At 67.1% G+C, this 21073-nt stretch overlaps 1 protein-coding gene across 2 annotated transcripts; it reads right to left on the bottom strand.

The window, feature by feature from the left end:
• Positions 1-1322: 1322 nt before the first annotated feature.
• MICALL2 (MICAL like 2) lies at positions 1323-20727 on the bottom strand. Of its 2 annotated transcripts, none has more exons than XM_030300302.1 (17): positions 20529-20727; positions 13976-14024; positions 11941-12082; positions 10882-11069; positions 9967-10082; positions 8824-9600; positions 7022-7278; positions 5902-5995; positions 5021-5181; positions 4482-4655; positions 3942-4006; positions 3742-3862; positions 3569-3659; positions 3395-3468; positions 2656-2770; positions 1881-1927; positions 1323-1540 (listed from the first exon to the last, which is right to left on the bottom strand). In XM_030300302.1, exons 1-17 carry the CDS (start codon positions 20669-20671, stop codon positions 1446-1448), a joined length of 2709 nt encoding a protein of 902 aa, XP_030156162.1. In that variant the 5' UTR covers positions 20672-20727; the 3' UTR covers positions 1323-1445. The 2 variants fall into 2 exon arrangements, with proteins under 2 accessions (XP_030156162.1, XP_030156163.1); XM_030300303.1 differs by having other exon boundaries at positions 8824-9522.
• Between the last annotated feature and the right edge of the window lie 346 nt (positions 20728-21073).

The following is a 21073-nucleotide window of genomic DNA, read 5'->3' as shown; positions in this document are numbered from 1 at the left end:
AGCACCCCAGGGAGCAGCCGTGGGGAGGGGCACACCCTCACCCTGCAGGGACGCCTGAGGCGCGTGTCCCCAGCTGTCCCCCCCGCCCCCGCCCCCGGGCTGTCCTGGGTGGGACCGCATGCCGTCCTTGGAATCCTTGCCCACCCCCGTCTCAAAGACTCCACACGCACCCCAGCCCGCCAGGGGCTCCCTGAGCCTCAGGGGAGGGTCCCAGGCTCCAGGCCCAGGCCCCACCTAACGCTGTGTAGCTTCAGGGGGGTCGCATGGCCTCTCTGAGCCTGTTTCCTTGTCTATAAAACACAGCTTCCCCGCGTCTCCACTGCCCCGTCCCCGCTGGCTGGCCCTCTGCCTCCCCCTGGTGGTGAAGAGGCCACACTGCCGCCGGCCCCGGTGTCCAGAAGCACCCCCATGGCCCTGTCGGTCCGGTCCTCACAGCCCGCGTGCAGCCCAGCTGTAGGCCGTCAGAGGCTCAGAGGGGGCGGGGCTCTGGTCCACGGCCACAGAGCTGAGCGTCTCTGCATCGTGTCTGTACCAGGCAGCCACCCTCCCTGTCCCGTCACAGCCTGACCTCAGGTCCCAAGAGTCCCCGGCTGAGACCCTCCAGCACCCCCCCGTCAAGGCAACAGAATGCAGTGGGAGCCCCGTGGGGCCCCGGCCTACTCAGCAGGGTCTCCCCGCTCTGTCCTGCCTGGGACGCATGGGGTCTCGACCCCGTCTGCCACCAGGCTGCGGAGTGTTGGTGCTGTGGCACTGCTGAGGGTCCACGAGGACCACCGCAGCGGGCTCCCACCGTGGCTGGGGACAGCACAGACACACGCCAGCTCCCCACACAAAAGGGGACACTGAGGCCTGGGTCCCCCGAGTGCGGGCAGTGCTGGGCAGGGGCTCTGGGTGAGCTGCCGGGAACCCGCGCCCCTTCGGCCTTCTCTGCCTTGACCGCGCCCTCTCTCCGCCAGAGGTCGGCAAAGGCGGTGAGCCCCACTCCCTGCTGGACACCAGGGCCTGGGGCAATGATGCTTCCAGCCCAGGGCATAGCTCGCCTCCGCCCTAAAGGCCAAGGTCACAGATCTCGAGCTTTGGAGATCGCGCGTGGGGCCCGCACCTGAGTGAAACTGGCACAGACCCGCTCTGTGCCCGGCTCCTGTCCCTGGAGCCGGGCCAGGAAGCAGCTTAAACGCCCATCTCTGAGGGTCCAGGCCAGCCCAGGGAGGGTCAGCGCCTGCTCAAGGCCACAGACACGTCCACGCTGGCGCAGAACTGGATGCCGGCCACGACCTCCAGGCCGCCCGGGAGCCCGTGGCGCACAGGAGAGGGAGCCAGGCCACGTGGTCAGTTTCTTTATTGAGACGGCTCAGACCCCACAGACAGGGTGGTCCAGGTCCCCACCCCCCGGCGCCGGCCCTGTCCGGGTCAAGGGCGAGGGTCCTGCGTCCCCGCCAGGCAGCTCACTCAGGGGTTTTGCTTCTGCCCTTCAGGGACCAGATCCTGGACAAGCGGAACTTGGGGTTCTTCCTCTGGTCCCCGCTGCTCCTGTGGAGGTCTGGGGGGGGGGGGGACGGACACTGAGGACACTGCCTCTGCCGAGAACGCCCTTCCCTCCCACCCACCAGGGCCCTCCCTGGGCCCCCGGAGCCTGTAGGAAGCCAGGCCCTCCGCCCTCCCTCATGGGAACCGCCTACGCCGGCCTTTAGAGCCCCCGCCGGCACCGGCCACGCCCCTCGCCCCCGACCACAGGATCAGGAGCTGCCGGTTGGGGCTCCTCCGAGCGATGGGAAGCTTGCTCCCTTGGGGTGAGCCTTTCTGTCCTCAGGCCGCACCTGCCAGATGGGGCCTGGCACCCACCCCACGGGAGGCCCGGCCCCGACCGCTCCCACAGTTACCCAGATTCTGGATCATGTTCTGAAGCACCTCGTCCTCCTCTCGCTCTCTGAAACGGGGGCGGTGTGGCAGTGAGGGCGGCGGGCCTCTGTCGGACTCACGCCCGAGCCTTGAGCCCACCTGACACCTGCATCAGCTGCTCTCCCCGCCCCCTCGGCCGACCCTCTCTGGGTCCAGACCCTCGTCCGTGCCGTGGGGACAGAAGGGCCCTAGGAGGACCTGGGGGCAAGCTCACAGAGGGACGCGTCTAAGAACCTTGGCCACTGACTCTGCGTGGCCTCGGCAGGCCCCTCATTTACACATGGGGACAGAAACGCCCCGTCGGGGTGGTCGCGAAGCTGGCGGCCCAGTGCAGCACGAGGAGATACAGGTGGCTGTGTGTATTTAGTAAAAAAAAAGTGTAAATTTCTGTCCTCTGTTGCACGGGTCACACTGCAAGTGCCCAGTAGCCACCTGTGGCTGCCACGGTGAGCCGGTCGCGGTATAGAATGTTTCCGTCCTTGCGCAACTCCGTGAGCAGGCGCTGACCCCCGAGGGTCAGGGAACACGGGGCTCGAGGGGCTTTGTCGGGGAGAACCTCTGAGTCAGGCTGCCTAGGCTGGGTCTGCCTTTGGGCGCAGTGCCCCCCCCTGCAGGACGCACACGGCGGGGGTCTTGTACCTCCCTGCCGATGGGGCGGGGGAGAGGTTCTGAGCATGAGGTGGCCAGTCCAGACCTGGCACGGAGGAGCCAGGGTTCTAGCGCCGCATCACCTGGGCCCCAAGACCCCGCCCTCACCTGAGCCGGTCCTCCTCCAGGACGTCCACAATGCTGCTGCGGTCATCCACCGTGTTCACGTACTGGTTTAGCAGATCCTCCTCCCGCTGCCGGTCCTGGGATGACTTCAGACTCTCTGCAGGGACAGCCTGCCTTCAGCGGCAGCCCTGCTGTCCCAACCTGCTCAGGGACACACTGTCCCCGCTCCTCAGGGTCAGGCTCCTCCACTGGAGATGGGGGGAGGGTCTTGGGAGCAACTGGACAGAGCCTGCCCTTCTGCAGTGAACTCCTGGCAACGCTGGCTGGATGGACGGATGGGTGGATGGACGGGTGGACGAGTGGAGGGATGAGTGGAAGAACGACCGGATCAGAGACCTGGCGCTGCTTGCCCCATCCCACGGCAAGGAAAGGCAGAGTCGGGACCGCCAGGACCCGAGCCCCTGCCCCAGGCCCTCAGCCACGCCATCCACAAAACCGACAGGCCACGCTAGTCTGGGCTGTGTGCGCCTACATATTAGCTCACTCAGCAAGCACAGAGGGGTCGAGTGCCCCGGCCAAGGACACACAGCCAGGCGTGGGGGAGCACAGACTCGACCCTGGGCTCCGGAATGGGTGCCGCAACCACAACCCGTGAGCCTCCCCAAGGGGTGGCCACCCAGGCGGCCCGCTGGAGGGGCCTGGGAATGCCACATCCGGGCCCGCGGCCAGGACTGAGCGCCACCCCTGGCGGGCCGGGCTCCCGGTGGTGGGCGGGACGCACCGGGCTTGGCCATCAGCCGACGGAGCTCCCCCTCCAGGTCCAGCTGCTGCTCTGCCAGGCGCTGGTCCTTGGCCCTGCCGAGGGGACACAGGCGTGAGGCCCGCCCCGCCTGGCCGGCCGCCCCCTGGCCTGAGCCCGGCCTGCACCCAGAGGCGGCGGGCAAAGACCCCTCACTTGTACATCAGCTCCGACTCCTGCCTCAGCAGCAGCTGCTTCTCGTGAATGAGCTGGAACCAGTCGACCATGAGCGCGTCCTCCGAGGCATCTGGGGAGCGGGGCCGGGGCGGGTCAGGCCGGGCACGCGGGAGGGGGCCGGCCCGGCCCGGGGCGGCGTGCCCGTGGCTCACCCCCCTCGGCCGCGCGCAGACGCTTCTCCAGCTCCACGCCCCTGAGCTCCAGGGCGTCCAGCTGCCTGGCGATGTTCTGCATCTGTCTCTGGATCTCCTCGGGCACGTAGTCGGGGTGCAGCTGGGGACAGAGGGGTGCTGAGGGGCGCTCGGGGAGGCCGGGCCGTGCACCTTGCCCACCTGCACCCCGGCCCGCTCACCTTGCCGGCGCTGGTCACTGCCTTGCCACGTAGGGTGGGGGCGCCGGCCGAGCTCACGGGCCTCCCTGGAGAGGGCAAGACAAGTCTCCTTCCTGGACCTGGGGCGCCAGGCCCAACGCGACCCGGATCCCGCCTGCCCGGGATGCCCCCGCCCCACCCAGCGGGCCGTGAGAAGTGCACCACGCCCGACCCCGGCCCCCACCCGCCCCGGGTCAGCAGCCGGACACCCCATCCGGCGAGCTGCCGAGAGCGAACGCCCCATCATCGCCAGGCCAGTCGGGTGCCGGGAGGAGCCGGGGCCTCTGTCCGGTGGGCGCTGGCAGGGAAGCGCTGGGGGCTGGGTCCCGGGTCCCGTAGGCTCCCGGCCGCCCCTCCCGCCCGCATTGCTCAGAGCTGCAGGCGTGCCCCAGGCTGCTGCCTTCCCTCCGTCCCGGGCCCCGTGGGCTCGTCACCCTGCAAACCCCACCAGACGCTCCCTCCTCAGATGAGCCCCTTCCTCTGCATCCCAGACAGCGTGGGGGCCGGTGTCTCGGGGCTGACCTGGTGCGTCCTGAGCAGGGGGCTTCTCTTTCTCCTTCTTCCAGCTCCCGGCTGCGGCTTCCTGCTCCCGGGGCTCGGGACAAAGCCAGTCTCCGGAAACGTCCAGACTGGCAGGGACAGCCAGCTTCCTGCGGTGGGTCGGGGTCGGGGCCGGGGACAGGGAGGGGGATGCGGCTGCCCGAGGGCAGGGGACAGGGTCACTTGTCGAGCCAGCAGGTTCGTCGCCCTCCCCCCTACCGCTTCCCCAACCCGGGGCCCCATAGGCCAACATGGGGTCAGTCCTCACAGCCCCGTGCCCACGTCCACACAGGGAGGGAGGTCTGTACCCTCGACAGCACAGGGGCAGATGAGCCCAGGGGGCTGGAGACCCGCTCGAGGTCACGCAGGAAGGGGTGTGGGGGCTGCATGTGGATCCAGGGGCAGCTGAGCGTGCGGGAACAGCCACGCTTACACGCGTGCAAGCGTAAAGGCACGCATAGGTCGCCACCCCCACACCAGCTCCTCGGGCACCCCGGGGCCGGGTTCCCGCCCAGTATTACCTGAGAGGCCGGGCCCAGGGCTCGCTGTGCCCCATGTCCTCTCAGGCCCAAGAGGGGCCGGGGGGGTGTGGACGTGCCCCGCAGAGCTCCCAGGGACTTTCCCGGGTGCCTCGCCCGCCCTAGGCTCTCCCAGGATCCGTGGCTCCTTCGACTCCGGACCCCTAGACAGAGGGCAGGGGGTCAGCCAAGGGGGGCACGGGCCGTCCCCCAAACCCCCACGCCGGAGGCCAGGATGGAGCCCACGGCGCAGCTCCGGGCACACGCACCCGACCGGCTGGGAACCCCCAGAACACAGGTGCGTGTTCACACATGCACCCAGCTCTGTGGGTGGGAGCACGTGCTCAGCTGACGCGCCCCAGGACCCAGACACCCTCCCTGGGGCAGGTCCCCAAGTGTGCTGCCTGCCCTTGGGCATCGTACTACGCGGGGGGCGACCACCCTGCACGGTGACCCTGGACCGGCGCGTCCGGCCCCCTGGGGTGGGCGCGTGTGACGGTCTGGCCAGGGTACCTGCGGCCTCATTCAAGGAAGGCTGCGGCAGCCTCTCCCTTCCCCGTCCTCACCGAGCCCCTTCCCCGCTCCGGGCTCAGGCCTGGTGGGCACCCACCAGCCCATGGCTGTCATCCCCCTGCCCACCCTCCCAACCTTCCAGCTACATGAAGGGAATGCAGGCCGGTGTGACGGCCCCCTCCTCACTCGGGCTGCTGTGAACTGGCTCCTGCTACGGGAGAGAGGTCCGGGCGGCTGTGCACGGACCCCTCCCACGGGTGCCTCAGTCGGTCCACGTGCCGTCATTTACCTGCCGGCGTCTGCTGACGTGTGCCAGGCCCGGTGCTAGCCCTGGGCCACAGGCCGCTGCTCAGGCCCCACCCACCCCTCACCTCTCAGCAGGGTTTTTCTTCTCCACAGGCTTCAGGCGGGCCCTCCATCCTGCCGGCCCGTCCTCCTGGCCTTTCTGGGGGCTGGCACTGGGGCCTAGGTGAGGGCAGGGACACAGGTCATGGGTGGGGGGGGGGGGGGGGGTGTTCCGGGCAAGGGGGCTCTGCTGGGAAAGGCTGGATCTCCCCGCCTCCACCTGCCTGCAGCCGTCCCCTCTCAGGTGGACACAGAGCAGCCCGGCCCACGGGAAGGAGTCCGGCTGGGAATCGGGCTCAGGACTTCAAGCCTGACCACCTGTGCTGTGTGTGCTCAGGGGAATCGCTCCCCTCTCTGAGCCTCAACTTCCCCTGCTTCCAAATGGGTGAGGGTGTGGCCAGGTGAGGCCCGCGGATGCCGAGTGAGCTGTGCGTCTGCGGGACGCGTGGCTAAGCCGTGATAGCCCGTCGGCAGGCCCCCTTGGCTCAGAACGGAGTGGCTTTCGTGACGGGGGCTCAGCCAAAGGAGCGAGCTCGGCAAAACCCTCTGCACGGGGTGCTCTCTGAGCCCGGCTCGCTGCTCAGCGCTGAGAGACGTCCAGGCGCCCGGAAGAGAGCCAGCTCCGTAGTTCCGCAGAAAAGCGTGAGGAGCAGCCCAGGAAAGTGAGGCCATGAAACGAGATGCGGTCCGAGGGGGCTCCGGGCTCCAGGCGGGGCCCCGTGTCCAGGGGGGCTTTGGGACCCTCAGAGCACAGGGCACCACCATCAGAACAGTGCAGGAAGGACAGACATGCTCGGGAACCGTGGATGTAGAGCCTCGAGGGAGGCGGTGACCCCGTGGCCGGGGCAGAGCAGGAGCACGGTAGCTGCCTGCCCGCCTACACCGTCACTGGGGACACGGCGCTGACGGGCTGGGACGGCGGCGCGGGTGAGCGGTGGCCGTCTGGCCGAGGGGCGTCTGCCGCCGCTAACTTGGAGTGAGGCGGACCCGGGAGAGGGCGAGGGCCGGCGGGTGCCGTGGAGCAGCGTGAGTGACGGGGACGCGGAGCGGGGGCCTGGGAGCCAGGCCGGAAGCCGGCAGATCTCCGGGGAGCGCGGCGGCAGACCCGGGCTCCCCCACCCCACCCCGCATCGGGGGAGCCCTTACCCTTTGCCAGTGGGACCTCCGGCTTCAGCCTGGAGCCAGCACCCGCCTTGCCAGCCCCCGAGGATACGGGCGAGCTCTGGGGTGGCGGGGAAGCCTGCCAGGTGGTGCCTCTGCTTAGGGGGGCTGGTGGCTCAGTCCTCGCAGGGGGATTAAGGGCTTGGGGAGATGCCAGCGGTGACAGCTTGGCCGCTGGACTTGCTCGTGGCCCTTCCGTTCTGGTGTAGGGTTTCAGAGCAGGGGAGGTGACTGGGGAGGGCCTACAGGTGAGAGAGGAGGCATCAGGCACAGGTGGATCCGGGAGCCCTTCCAACCATGCCCCCCAGGCAGAAGCCCCTCAGCCTCCCCTGGCAGCTGGTTCCTAATGCCCACCCTCCTGAGGGAGACAGGCCCTCCGAGGGACAGGCCAAGGGCACCCACTTCTGACACAGCTGTATAGCGGCACCTGATTTTACCTTCCTGCTTAATTTCGGCATCAGCTGAGATAAAAATGCCCCAAAACACACCCCTCGTGGGGCGTGGGATAGCCCCCCCAGCCCCCCCCTTCCATCTACCTGCCTAGAGGCACCTGGGACTCACTGTGGGCGCCCTGCCCAGAGCCGTGGACCAGCCGGGCCTGCCTAGCCCCACCCTCAGCAACACGCTCGAGGCCTCCAGGGGGCTGCCTGTCACTGGGCCACCCTGCATCCCCTGGGGCACACCTGCGTGCAGGGCGGCAAGCTGGGCGCCTCCTCCAGCCAGGGCAGCTGCTCTGTGCCCTGTTCTCCCTCTGAAGCCACTTTCTCTCCCCCCTGCTCTCTGGGCCCAGGGCAGCCAGGAGGAGCAGACACCCAGCCAGGGGTCCCCCGCGCAGAGCCCTCACACGGCCGAGCAGCCTTGGCCCCCAGGTGCCCGGACATCCCCCGGCCTGCAGCAGGGGGGCAGGCTCACCCTCCCCGGGCACCCCCAGCTGATCCAGAGGGGCCAGAGTGCTCCCCCCAAAACAAGGGGCAGCACAAGGCGGCGGGCACAGCGGCGGCAGCCAGCCTGGCACGCGATCCCCTCACTCACTAGGCCACTGTCGTGTGGTGAGTGGCGTCCCCCCCAAATTCAGGTCTACTCGGAAGGCCAGAGCGTGGCCTCATTTGGAAATAGAACCTTTGCAGATGGAATCAAGTTTAGATGAGGTCATCCTGGGTTAGAGTGGGGGTGTCCTCATAAGAGACAGAGAAGTAGAAGACGGACACAGAGGGAAGAAGGCCAGGTGACCCTGGAGGCCAGGAGGGAGCGTGTGGCCACCGGCCGGGAACTGGGGCCACCGGGGGCTGGAAGAGGCGGCAGGACCCCCCACCCCCGCCGGCCCTCGCGGGGAACGCCCACCTGGAGTTCAGCCTTCGGGCCTCAGGAACTGGGAGAGAACGGTTTTGTGTTGCTTTAGCCCCCAGCGTGTGGTGTGTGTCCCAGCAGCCTCGGGAAACTACCGCAGGGACCGTCTGACCCGTCAGAGCCTGCTGTGTCCGGTGTGCGACACGGGCGGGGGGGGGCTGAGCTCCGCCAAGGCCAGGCTCGACACCGGGACCACTCACGGCCTCTGGCTCCCCATCGGGGGTCCTCAGGTGGGGCTCAGGATGTGCCAGGGGGCGGCCCCCAAGAGTGCGCCTGGCACGCCCCCCTCCTGCCGACCACCGGGCACTTTAGCCCCATCTCATTTTCCCCATTTCCCAGCTGAGGAAACCGAGGCTGGGGAACACAGCCCCACAGTCAGTCCTACGGCCAGGCCAGGCCTGGAACCCTCCTTGGCTGCCCCCGCCCCTGCCCCCACCCACCTGCCAGGCTCCTGAGCGCCGGTGTCCCTGAGCCCCGGCAGGGTCTTCTGCAGGAGGCTCAGTGCCTGTTCCCTGCCGCCGTCCCCAGAAGGCACATCCGCGGGAGCTGGGGCCCTGCCAGCTGGGCTGGGGGCAGCTGCGGGCGTCTGGAAGAAACTCTCCCGGGCCTGCTGTGTCCTGGAGGCCGATGGGGTCCAGTCTGGGGTGTCTGCCGGGACCGGAGACACTGGGCCCAACCTGAGCTTGGTCTGGGGGGCTGCCCCCTGGGGGGTCACCCGGCCTTGCGGCGTGGCTGGGCGAGAGTCTGGGGCACTTGGGGTCGCGGCAGGGTGGGGGCCGACCGCTGCCCTGTCCTGTCCCAGCGACGACCACCCTCTCGGGGAACTGTTGGCCACGGGCACGTTGGCTTTGCCACCCGGCGGGCCCGCCGAGGACCCGGCTGGGCTCCCCGCGTGGACGCGGGAGGAGGCAGTGGCCCGAGGCTCAGTCGTAGCGGGGGCGACACCTTTGGGAGGTGAGTCGCCCACCACAGGCTCCCAGGCCGCTGGCCTGGCCTTTGTCCCCGTGTCTCTGTGCCCATTTGCTTCCTGGGCCTTCCATGGGGCTCCGGGCGGCTTGGAGTCCGAGGGGACCGCCCTGGGCTGTCGGGGGGCCAAGCGCGGCAACGTGGGGCTTGCAGAGGTGGCTTCGGGGTGGTGGCTGGAACACACGAAGACGCCGGGCTCGGCGGTGGCCCTGTAGGCCCCCGAGTGCAGCGTGTTGGAGCACTGCTTACACCTGGTGCAGGGCAGAGGAGGACCCGTGAGCGGGCTCCGGGCCGGCGTGCACTTCTCCATCACACGCTCTGCCGGGAGCGCACGCTCGTGGAGCCCGGCGTCTGCTCATCCAGCAGACAGCCCTCCTCACGCACGGTGACCATCCTGAGTCACAGGCCCCGCGAGGATCCTGCTGGGGGCTCAGATACCCAGGAAGCATCGGTGCCTGTCCGCACACACGCACACTGCACCTCTGTACGTTCACGCACAGGTGCGGTCGCACACACGCGTGCAAACGTGCACATATGTACACGCGCACACGCGGGCCGGCACACATGCGTGCTCACAAGGGTGCGCGTGTACACACGTGCACGCGCACAGGCCCTACCTGAAGCAGTTCCGGTGGTAGAGCCTCCCGTCAGCCAGGTGTCGTTGCACGAGGTGCACGTGTTTGCCACAGACCCCACAGGTGCTGCTGATGGAACTGCCCGCCGAGGCCGAGCCCTTGGGGGGGGGGGGGGGGGGGGAGGGGGCAGCTGACACGTCTGAGCCCCCAGCCCAGGCCAGCGTAGGTCGCGTGCCCCGGCCCTCCCTCCCGACGGCTGCCTCATCCGCGGCAAGAAGATCCCGCTGCTTGGACCAGAGGGCTGAGGCCCCGAGGATAGCTGCCTGCCAGGCGCAGCCCGGATGGCCCACGCCCAGGCCGGCTGGACTCCCAAGTGCAGGGTCTGCAGCCCGGCCCAAGGAGAGGGGCTACAGGGACCTGACCTCGAGGGTCTGGGGGAACAGGAGACAGATTCGGGCCCTCCTGCTGCTCCGTCCCCCCCCCCCCCCCCCCCCCCCCCCCCAGCAATCTTAAGGCTGGGGCCGCCGGCTGCTCCAGTCCCTGGGACAGCAGGGGGCGCCCAACCACAGCATGTCACTCGTCCTCTGTCCCCACCTCTGAAAGTGGGGGCACCCTAAAGCGCTGGACAGGCAGGAAGGACACACCCAGGGCTCTTTCCTGACCCACCCGGGAGGCCAGAAACGGCTTAGGAACCAGAAAGTTCTGGGTTCAAGGTTGTAGCCCTGCTCAGAGCAGACCTCGACCTTCCTGGGCCTCAGTTTACCTATCTGTACAACGGGGATCATATCCCGACCACACAGGGTTGAAGGAGCTCGTGGAGTCACTCCCGGTGGGTTCCTGATAAACAGCAGCTAAGGCCGTGCCAGGGACCCAAGGGTCCCCCGTCCCAGGTGCCCAGGGTGTAGAGGCCACACTCAGTCCCAAGAGCCAGAAGGAAGGCAGGGCCGGGGTGCTTACAGTCTTCCGCAGGGGGCCCTCTGAGCTCCCATCCTTCCACTGGGCGGCGGGCTTTGTGCCGGCTGGAGACAGTGGCCGGCCCTGGGCTGGGGTGGGTGAGGGTCTGGCCAGCTGGGGCAGAGCCTTCTTCCCAGACGGTTCCTCCTCGGAGTCCGACGGGGGCCGCTTGATACCGGCCATGCCCCCAACTGGCACCAGACACAGAGGGTCAGGCTCTGAAGTCATCTGGGCCCACCCCTGCTCTGGGTGCCCTGCAGATGCCAGCGCCCAACACGGGGCCCGGAGCCGGGGGTGTCGGGAGGGGCAGCTCCTGCTGTTCTGGGGGCCTGGGAGGGGCAGCCCCAGCAACCCCAAGCGCACATTCCCAGCAGGGGCCTGGCCTCACCCGTGCCCCTCCCTCTGGCTCTGAGAGCCCTGATCTGGGTCGGGAGAAATGGGACTTTTCTGTTTCTCCACAAAGTGGAAATATCAAGGCGGGGCTGGTCCTGTGCCCAGAGTTGTTCCGGGGATTTCTAAGGCTGGATGAGGAATGTGGGGGGAGGGGAGTGGCTGAGCTTCAGGGTGCGTAAAGCAGCCGGAATCAAGTCCCTTGGGCCCGGCCCCGACCCTGCCCGGAGGACCCACCCGGCCAGGGTTAGCTTGGTGTCTGTAAGGCCAAATGTGGGGGGTTGGGGGGGGCGGTGAGGGCCTCTGGAGTCAGGCCCGGGAGCCCACCCTGGGGTCCGCCAAGCCGCCCGAGGCAAGATTTGTGGGCATAGGCTCCAGGGGTGCAGATGGGCAAACCGAGCCCCAGAGGGGACGGACAGGCGGGATGTGGGTTCATGCGTTCAGCGGGCAAGTGGGTGTGGGGCCGGGGACACCCGGACCCTTGCTCAACCCTTGCAGCGGCACGGTGGGCGGCCGTGCTCCCCTGAGGGGAAGCATGGGGATCACGGGGGGCCCCACATGTGCGGCACCGGAGGGGCGCCAGCACAGAGTGGCTTCCCGCCTCCCGCCCCCGCCGGGCAAGGCTGGGGGCCGGTGCTGAGCTGGCAGAGGGGGCCTCCAGCCCCGACTCACTAGGGGAGCGTCCGTGGAAGTAGTTGTAGTACTGTGACACGTAGGTCAGGATGCTCAGCCGGTCGGGCACCTTCAGGGCCACCATGTCCTCAGCGTCCAGCAGGGCCGGGATGCCCAACTGCTCCTCGGCCACACGGAAGGCCTTGGGTGGGAGTGGGAGTAGTCAGCACGGGCGGGCTGGGAGACATTCCCCCCCTCCCTCTCAGCCAGGCCACCAAGCTCCTCCCGGAAGGAGACCAGAAACCCCGTCGGGCCCAGAAAGCTCTGGGTTCAAAGTTCAAGGTCTGCTCAGACATGACCTCCCTGAGCCTCAGTTTACCGGTCTGTACAATGGGGATCGCAGTGCGACCACACAGGACTGAAGTTGCTGGGGAGGGGGTCTCAGCCTTGGCCAGCCTGGCATCTCCTGCCTGTAGACGCCCATCCCTCACCTGACAACCCTCAAGTCCCCATCTGGACCCTTCCCCTAAACTGCTGTGACGCCCTTGCAAAGTCTGAGGGTGACACCCGGGTCTTTAGGTGTCCGAAACGGGGCTCCTGAGCCCTCCCAGACCTAAGCCCGCCCAGCGGTGATGTCCCTCCACACTCAGGTCAAGGACCTCCAATCTCCTTGGACTCCCCTTCAAAATACACCCCAAATCTGACTCCTCCTGCTGCCACTATAGTCTTCTCACCACCCACCCCACTGTCAACATAGACCCTGCAGACCCCGAGCGCAGCCAGCACAGCAGCCCCCAGGGAGGAAGCCAAGTGCTTCCCTTGCCCTGCTCCGGCCACACCCCCACTCTGTTCGGGCCACACCCCCGCTCGGTGCGGGCCACGCCCTCAGTCTTCCAGCCACACCCCCACTCTTCCCACCACACCCCCCCCTGCTCCGGCCCCACCCCCTCCTCCCGCTCCGGTTACGCCCTCACTCCATTCCAGCCACACACCCCACTATGTTCCGGTCACGCCCCCACTCCGTTCTGGCCACACCCCTCTGCTCTGGCCACGCCCCCTCCGTTCCAGCCACACCCCCATCTGTTCCGGTCACGCCCCCATTCTGGCCGCGCCCCCAGGCCCCCCTCCTTACTCCTCCTAGCCAGGTGCCCTCCTGCCTAGCGCCCTGGCCCCTGGCAGTACCCCCACCAGGCCGCCCCTCCTCCAAGAGTCCACAGGGCCCCACTGTCACTGCAGAGGCCTGCCCTGCCCCGCTCATGAAGACCACCGCGGCATACACCTCCACTCCGTTGTCCCCACGCGTTCACTCCCCCACACGCGCGCTAGTGCCCCAGCACAACTTTCTGTGAGGATGGACCAGCTCTATTTCAAGCTGTCCAATGGGAGGGAATGTTTGAAGTGTGGACAGCGCTGCCGAGAAAGTAAAGTTGTCATCTTATTTCTTCTCAATTAAGTTACACTTAAATTGAAATCGTCCACCAGCGAGCAGGGACCTCATGGGACACGCAGCTTTGACCTGCAGAGCTCCGTCCGTCCCTCACCCCCGCTGGAAAGCCAGCTCTGGACCCGCGGCCGCAGGGCGTGCGTCTGCCTGCCCCTCTGGGCGTCAGCCCATCGAGATAATGGGGCTAATTCCGCAGGAAAGAAACTGAGGCGAGGACAGGGCAGGGCCTGGCCAGCCAGCAGAGAGCGGCCACAGGCAGTGTGCTCGAGACCCTGGCGGCCAGTCTGACAGTCCAGCTCAGGGCGGTTGGTCCCCACAGGGTGGGGAAGGACCAAGCCAAGGGCCCCATCCTCCCAGAGCCACATCTGGACCCCGCTCAGCTACTCGCAACCCCTTCCTTCCCCGGCAGGAAAAAGGGGGCCGGGAGGGCCTGGGCATCAGACTGGAGGCTATTTCTGAGGCTGGGGTCACCCGGCTCAGGACCGGCTGCGGAACTCGGCAGCACGCCTCCGGTCTCCATGTGCTCATCTGCCCTGGCAGCAACTACCACAGCTGCTCCCGGAGGTGCCCGAGGGTGGTCCACGGGACCTGGGTGCCGGCACAGGGCAGGCCCACCAAGCCAGCTTTGAGTCAGGAACAGGGGGCACTCACCAGTTTGTTGTTCTCATAAATGTTTTCCTTCCTGAGAGCATCAAAGTTTCTGGAAAACAAAAATAAAGGTGTCCAAAGCAGCTCAGAGGTGATCCTGCTGAAATAGGGAAACCGAGGCCAGGAGCGGCAGCTGGGAAGGAGTGAGGTCACACGGCAGCCACGAATGGGCTCGCTGGCCCAGCCTGGATAGTGGGCCTTCCTGGAGAGGCCAAGAGCAAAGGCAACATTCAGACACTCAGGCAAGCCCTGCACCAGGGCCAGGCTGGCCCGGGACTCGGTGCCCACACCCACACGGGCACATCTCAGCCCACTGCACCCCTGCAGGGTCGCTCAGAGCAGAAAACACAGCCAGGCCCAGCAGGGGCTCAGCCGGATGCAGGCTGACGTTTCCGGGAGGGCCGTTCAAATACCCATCTGTCTGTCCTCTCTGCCGTCTGTGGGGTCCTCAATGGCACTTCTGCCCCTTCAGTGTGCACTGGATTGTTCGGGAAGCCCTGTGGTGTGGGGAAGGGCTCGGGCTGAAATCTGCGTCCCAACTCAGCCAGGCTGCACCGTCGGACCCTGGGGGAGCCCTCTCCTCTCTGGGGTCACGGTGCCCATCTGGGAGGGGGACAGCAGCTTCTGACCGCAGGCTGGGGGGGCCCGGCTGCAGCGGGTCCCAACAGAGCAGGGCCAGGGCCCCGGGCCACGGGGCAGGGATGGGACGGGGCTGCCGTTGGCCCACCTCCCTCCTAGGAGGACCCCCCCCCCCCCGCCGGCCTCCAGCCCCACGTCCATCACCCTGGCTGGCTTTGGGGAAACCTCACTGTTTCCGCTTGGACCACCTCCCAGGTAATGTGTTCCAGATGCTAAGACCACCCCGTGAGCACAGAGGGTGCTTTTGTGCAAGGACAAGATGGCGGGCATCTCTATCTCCAGATGGACGTGGCCAGAGGGGGCGGGCATGGCAGCCTCCTGCTTCCTCATCGAGGCCACACGAGCGCTTCACCCTGGGTCTGTCCCACCAGTGTCCATGGCGCGTGGAGTGGCCCGTCTCCATGCATCGCCCCAAGGGGTTCTTGGCAGGCCCCGGCCTCCAATCGCAGTGGCTTCCCTCCCTCCCCCACCCCATCCCTTTGAAAGCTCAATCTCTTTTCCAGACCTGCCCCGGGTCACTGACCCAAAAGGCCGTGTCTCAGCAAGATGCCCCTGTGGCAGGAGGGCAGGGTCACAAGCTCTGTTTTGTCTCCAAACATGCAGGAGAAGGAGGTCCCCTGCCCCCTGCATCTGCCTTGGGGAGGGGGCTGCAGTGGCTGCATCCGGCAGATGTCGTGGGGGCCCTCCGTTCCCCTGGACCCTGAGTGAGCATCTCAGCGCTCCAGGCAGGTCCCGGTGCCCACAATAGTGGTGCCAGCCCCCGCTGAGCAAGTCAAGGGGGTGCGGGTCTGAAGCTGCAGAAAGAATTGCCTTCCCACTCAAGTTCAAGGGCCACCACCCTCAGGACCCTGTCCCAGCCGCTTCCCTGGGCCCTCAAGGCCTCCACAGTGGGGCTGGACCACCCTGGCCAGTCTCATGGCTTTCACACCCCTCCTGAACCAAGCTCTCTACGGAGGGTCCTGCCCTCCCAGCCTCCCAAGCTTGGCTCACACTGTTCCGGGCGACTGGAACACAGTTTCCCTGCCTGACACACCCCACCGGGGTCCCTCCCTGCAGGCACCCTGCAGGTCCCTGAGCGGACACTTCTCTGCCTCTGGCTGGCGGCCCCATGAGCTCACATCCCCCGCAGCATGGGGTTCAGCCGGCATCGCCTTTGTCCCTGAGGCTGCCTGGCCTGGAGCTCTGGGGCCGGCGCGCTGGCAGAAATCTCTGGACTGAGCTGCCTTGCAAACCCCTTCAGAGAGAGCCAAGTAGAGACCACGCCCATCCCTCTCAGGAAGCCCGGTGTGACCAGCTCTCCGCCATGGGGGGTGGGGGGGAGGACTCTTGTCGAGAAGGGCTGAACCGTGCCCCCCACCCAAAACGATCTGTTGGAGTCTTAATCCCCAGAACCTCAAAAGGTGACCTTCTTTGGAAGCAGGGTCTTCTTAATAGACAGACTCCGGTTAAAATGAGGTCAGGAGGGTGGGCCTATCCAAAATGGCTGGCGTCCTTATAAAAAGGGAAATCAGGACACAGACACGCACAAAGGGGAGACAACGGCCATCCACAGCCAAGGGGGAGAGGCCTGGAGCCTCAGGAGGAGGCCGCCCTCGGGCCCCTGACTCAGCCTCCTAGGGCAGGCCTGACAGACGGACAGCCCAGCTTTGGCCAGCCCTCCGGAAGGCGGCCAATCTGTGTGCAAGGCCTTGTTGGACCAGCATGCACGAGCTTCGCCCTCGCTGGCCCTCGGCGAGGCGGCTGCGGCCCAGGGCACTCCCCAAGTTAGATCACGTTTTAGTCAAACTCCTGTAATTTGAATTCAGGTTCTTTCTGGTAAAACTCCAAGGTACCTGCATACAGCTGGTGCACTGTAAATGCTCTCTGATGAATGAGTTCTTCCAATGCTTGCCAAGCGAGGGGGCTTTTGAGGCGTCTATTCTTTCAACGTGAGCCAGTGAACGCACCCATTGGGTCTATGTGGGCGTCGTGTAAACGCTGACCTGTCGGCCGTGTGCCAGGTGCCAGCATGCGTCCAGCCCTGGCCTGGCCTGGCGTGGCCCAGAGAGCCTGAGGCACGGGCCCTCCCCTGGCCACGGCTGACCAACACTGTTGACCTCCCACTGCTGAGACAGCCAGCCTCCTGCCTCCGGGCTTTTGGGGCTCTTGGGAATGTGTACCCCCTTCCAAATTCCTGGAGAGCTGACCTCACGCTGTTTATTTCCTGGAACAAAACGCAACCACGTGGGGGGTGGGCGCTGGGCTGGGAAGGTGCCTTTTCCAGGCACCCTCAGCACATCTGGAATTAATCCCAGTGGGAAGGGGAGCGGACAGGAAGGGGGGAGACACATCTCAGAGATGTGTCTGTCTCCACAGAGATGGAGAGGGACAGAGACAAGACAGAAGCCACACGGCAGTGGGGAGGGAGACGCCGGGCAGATGCTAGCACAGACCTGGCGATAGAGTGCACGGCCCGGGGAGACATGGGACATGACGAGGTACCAAGGCCCCAGGGAGAAGGTCTGGGGTGGGTGCAGGGCCCAGGCCCCACCCTCCTTGCACCTAGTGCGCAAGTCAGACACCTCAGCCTCACTGCCAGGCCGGAGCAAACCCTGACCCCCAACCTTGGCCCAGGGCAGGGCCCATCCGAGAGAGTCAGCCCTGGGGCTTCTGCGGTGGCCTGAGTGGGGCGTCACAGGGTGCCCGCAGCCCCTGCTGTGTCCATTCTGGAGAGTCTGGCCGGAAGGCGGTGGCGGGGGCCCGGGAAGCAGGCCCTCAGGCTGGGGAACAGAAGGCCTCTGTCCCCAGGAGGCTTCCTGCTGGCCAAGAGGCCGGCGTGGGAGGAGAGGCCAGCTCGGCCGCCTGGGCCCAGCCCACCCTCCGCTCCGGGCCAGGAAGAGAAACAGTGGTGTCTCCGAGCGTCTGCGTGGGGGGCCTCTCCTGACTCCGGGCTGCATGTGGTTCTCAGGGAGCCCTGCCATGGCCAAGGGGGGAGCCCCCAGCCCCTGCTGTGCCCCAGCCCTGACACCTGACATCGGCCTCCCAGGCTGGAGGGACCTGGAGAAAGACCAGGTGCCCCTCCCCATGGGCCTGAGGGTCTGGGAGGCCCAGCGAGTGTGCAGCAGGAACCCCCCCCCCCCACCGCCCCCACCGGCCTTGTTGACACACCGGCCTGGTCTGTCCGCTCCCCCTACAGACGGCCCAGGAGGAGGAGCCCACGGAAGCCCTGTGCCTGCTGCCCGGAAGGGCTCCTGCCCCTCCTCCCTGGCGGGAGCTGCCACCCCTGCCTCCTGCCTGTCCCCTGAAGCCCTCAGCCCCCTCTGGTCAGCCCAGAAGGGGCAGGAGCCCAGCCCTTACAGGCTTTCTGCCCCGAGGTGGGAAGGGGGCTGTTTGTCCTGGGCAGCTCCTGCGCTCACCTGCCTGCTGGGCAGAGGTCGGCATAGCCAGGGAAACAGACCCGAGGGCAGAGCAGCGGGCTCCCTTGAGGCCGATATGGGAGACCCCAGGGGCCCGGGCTGGTGCTGCCCGGCTAACTCCCAGTGGGGCCTCGCTGGGTGGGCCCACCCCCCAACCCATGCTCGCCTCCTGGTGTCCCCGCGGGGCCACCACAGGTCACACGTGCCTCCCGGAGCAGGGCCGCACGATCTCATGGGCGGAGGCAGAAGCAGGAGCGCACTTAGCGTCAGGGCAGCACAATCGCCACCTGTCTGGCTGGGCGCCCGGCTCCTTCACAGCTGCTCCCGAGGAGGCCGCAGGGAGGAAGCAGCTTCTGTGCAGCAGGAAGGCTGGACGTGAGGCGCAGGGAAGGACTTCCTGGTGGCAAAGTCAGCTGCCGCCAGAGGGTCTCCGAAGGATGGGGAGCATGGGGGTGGGGGGGGTCGCCCTCAGTCCGGCCCTAGGAGGGCGGCACCCGGCACCTCTTCTTTACGGCTACCCCCCTGCCTGCACCCCCGGCCTCCTCCCCTCCCTCCTGCACACAGGGACCTGCAGGGCCCCCACCTTGCCAGGACACCAGCCAAACTCTTACTGTATCTACAGAGTCCCAAGTGCAAGCCCTCAACCGTAATGGCTCGGTCTGTACCAACTATGTGCTCATACCCACCACACACCTGTCGTGCCAGGTGCAGTTCCAGGCACTGAGGATAAGCAGTGAACAAAAAAGACATCCCACCCTTCTGGAACTAAAAGCCCGGTGGGGACAGATGGACATTAACCAAGGCAGCAGTAACTGAGATTACCTGACGCCCTCAATGCCACTCCCTGAGGCAGGGGCCAAGTCCACTGTATTCAGTATGCAGTGCAGAGTACAGAGCAGAAACTCATTAACAGTTAAATGAACAGTTATTTGACGCCTGCCCGTGCCAGCGTGGTACACACCCACGTGCACGAGCCTGTGCTCATGCTCAGGCAGTGCATGCTGGGACAGGCTCAAGTGCCCCGCGCGCGCGCACACACACACACACACACACACACACACACACACACACGGGCGTCCGAACCAGCACTGCTAGAAGCAGACAGAAGCTCCGGGGGCTCCGAAGAGCCCCAACTCTCCAGCTATACCTGTGATGTGGTCCCAAGGCTCCCGGCCAGCAGGCGGCCATACCTTACTTCCCTACAATTGGAGACTTGTGCGGACCTCCAGGCTGCCTGGGCTCAGTCCCCAGCCAGCCTCACCAGGGACCTGCCCGCACCCAGGTGGGGGGGCTCGGCCTGTCCACCTCCTCTCCTGGTCCCATCCCCAGCCCACCTCCCCATCAAAGCTCAGCTTAGGGTGTTCACTGCGCAACGTCTTCTGCCTCCAGGCACATCCCTGGGCAGGGGGCACACACTGCTGCCCAAGTACCACATGGGGCGACTCCCCATGAAGCTCCACAAATGTCTTTCACAACCTTGGGCAGGAGGAGGAAATACGTGCAGGCCTCTTTCTCAAGACTAGCTTCCCGGTAGAGTGCCTGGGACTACAGGTTACAGCTGGGTGAGGGGGAGGAGCCCCAAGTGCCAGCCTTGGCTCTGCAGATGTGCTCTGAGACCTGAACAAGGGTGCCTCGTCTCTGGGCCTCAGTTTCCCTATCTGTACAGAGAGAGGCCTCACTGAGGAGCTGCCTCTGGCCCCTCGCAACCCTGAGACCTCCCTGGCAAACGCGCACCCCAAGCCACCCCTGGAACGAGCCACGACTTCTCAGAATGCTTTTAAACATTTGTTTCCAGGAGGCAGGTGGCTTTCTGAGGACAGCTCTGTCCCAGCAAGCCAGGTCCCAGCCGCCCAGCCGGAGCGTTTGCTGAGTGAATAACTGGTGGAGTGGGTCCCAGGTGGGGACAAGGTCCAGCAACAAGTGCCAGCCACCACTCCAAGACCCTCCCTGGGGAGTCGCCCTAGTCCTCTCCCCTGCCCACGTGCCTTGGTTCCGGGGGATGGGAGCTCAGCCCCCAACTCATACCCTGTCACCCTGGGGTGCCCCGGCAGGCCTGCCCGCAAGACCCGGGGAAGTCTGGGGCTTCCAGCTCTGCGTCGGCCCCTCCCCCACGGCGCCCCTGGGCTGCATTCCCAAAGGTGCCTGGACCTGCTGGGGCAGGGTCAAGGGCATAGCGCCCTTGAAGCTCCGAGTAACCCACCCCCTGATGTGGTGAGTGGTCCCTGGGGCGGCGGGGCTCTCAGGCGGCGCAGAAGGGTAGCCCCGCCGGCCCTTTCCCAGGGAGACGCGCGGGGAGGAGTGGCTGTGGCCGGAGCCCGGACGCCGGCCTGACTCACGGACTGACTAAGTCAGCGGGGGCGGCCGGCAGGGCTGGCTCCGGCCCAGCTCCGCTTGGTGGACGGGCGAACTGAGGCCACCGGGCGGGTCATGCCCGCAGGACCCCGCTCCGCGCGCCCTCCCCCACCCGCGCTCCCCGGCGCCAGCAGCCTGGGGCTCAGCTTCCCCGCCCGAGGTGCACTCACAGGAGGTCGGGCCGGTGGCGGTGCAGGATGGCGCAGAAGGCCAGGCCGTCGCGGAACGACGTGGTCATGTTGGTGATGCTCACGTCGCGGTAGCCCTCGCACTGCTGCCGGCACCACTGCTGCAGCGCCTTGATGGCGGCCATGCGGGCAGCGCGCGCGCCCCGGCGGCCGCGGGGCTCCAACCGCGCCTCCCGGAGCCGCGGACCGACGCCCGCGCCGACCGGCCGGACCGCCGACCTCGCCGCCGACCCCCGGCTCCGACCCGCAGCCCAAGCCCGGCCCCGGCCCCGGCCCCGGCCCCGAGCCTGGAGACGAAGAGGAGCCGCGGCCGCGCGGCCGGCGGGAGTGCAGCCGGAGCCAGCCCCCGGCAGGCCCCGCCCCCCGCCGGCCCCGCCCCCCCGCCCCCTGCCCCGGCGAGACCCCGCCCCCGAGACCCGCCTCCAAGGGCCACGGCCCCGCCCCCTTCAGGCCGCGCCCCACCCAGTCCCGAGCGCAGACAACGGCCTCGAGCCGGCCACGCCCCCTCCAGGGCCCGCCCCGCGAGG

Source organism: Lynx canadensis, chromosome E3 (genome assembly GCF_007474595.2).
Source record: "Lynx canadensis isolate LIC74 chromosome E3, mLynCan4.pri.v2, whole genome shotgun sequence".
NCBI classification, from domain to species: domain Eukaryota; kingdom Metazoa; phylum Chordata; class Mammalia; order Carnivora; family Felidae; genus Lynx; species Lynx canadensis.
This window is presented reverse-complemented; position numbering and strand designations above follow the sequence as displayed.

What these genes read in the sequence shown, in the direction of transcription:
- MICALL2 (XM_030300302.1), bottom strand. Translation starts at nt 20,671, where the DNA reads ATGGCCGCCATCAAGGCGCTGCAGCAGTGGTGCCGGCAGCAGTGCGAG. An exon ending in TACCACCGGAACTGCTTCAG is followed by an intron (nt 9,601 to 9,966) that starts GTAGGGCCTGTG and finishes GCCCTGCACCAG; the next exon opens with GTGTAAGCAGTGCTCCAACA. An exon ending in GGCGCTCAGGAGCCTGGCAG is followed by an intron (nt 7,279 to 8,823) that starts GTGGGTGGGGGC and finishes TCTCACCTGTAG; the next exon opens with GCCCTCCCCAGTCACCTCCC.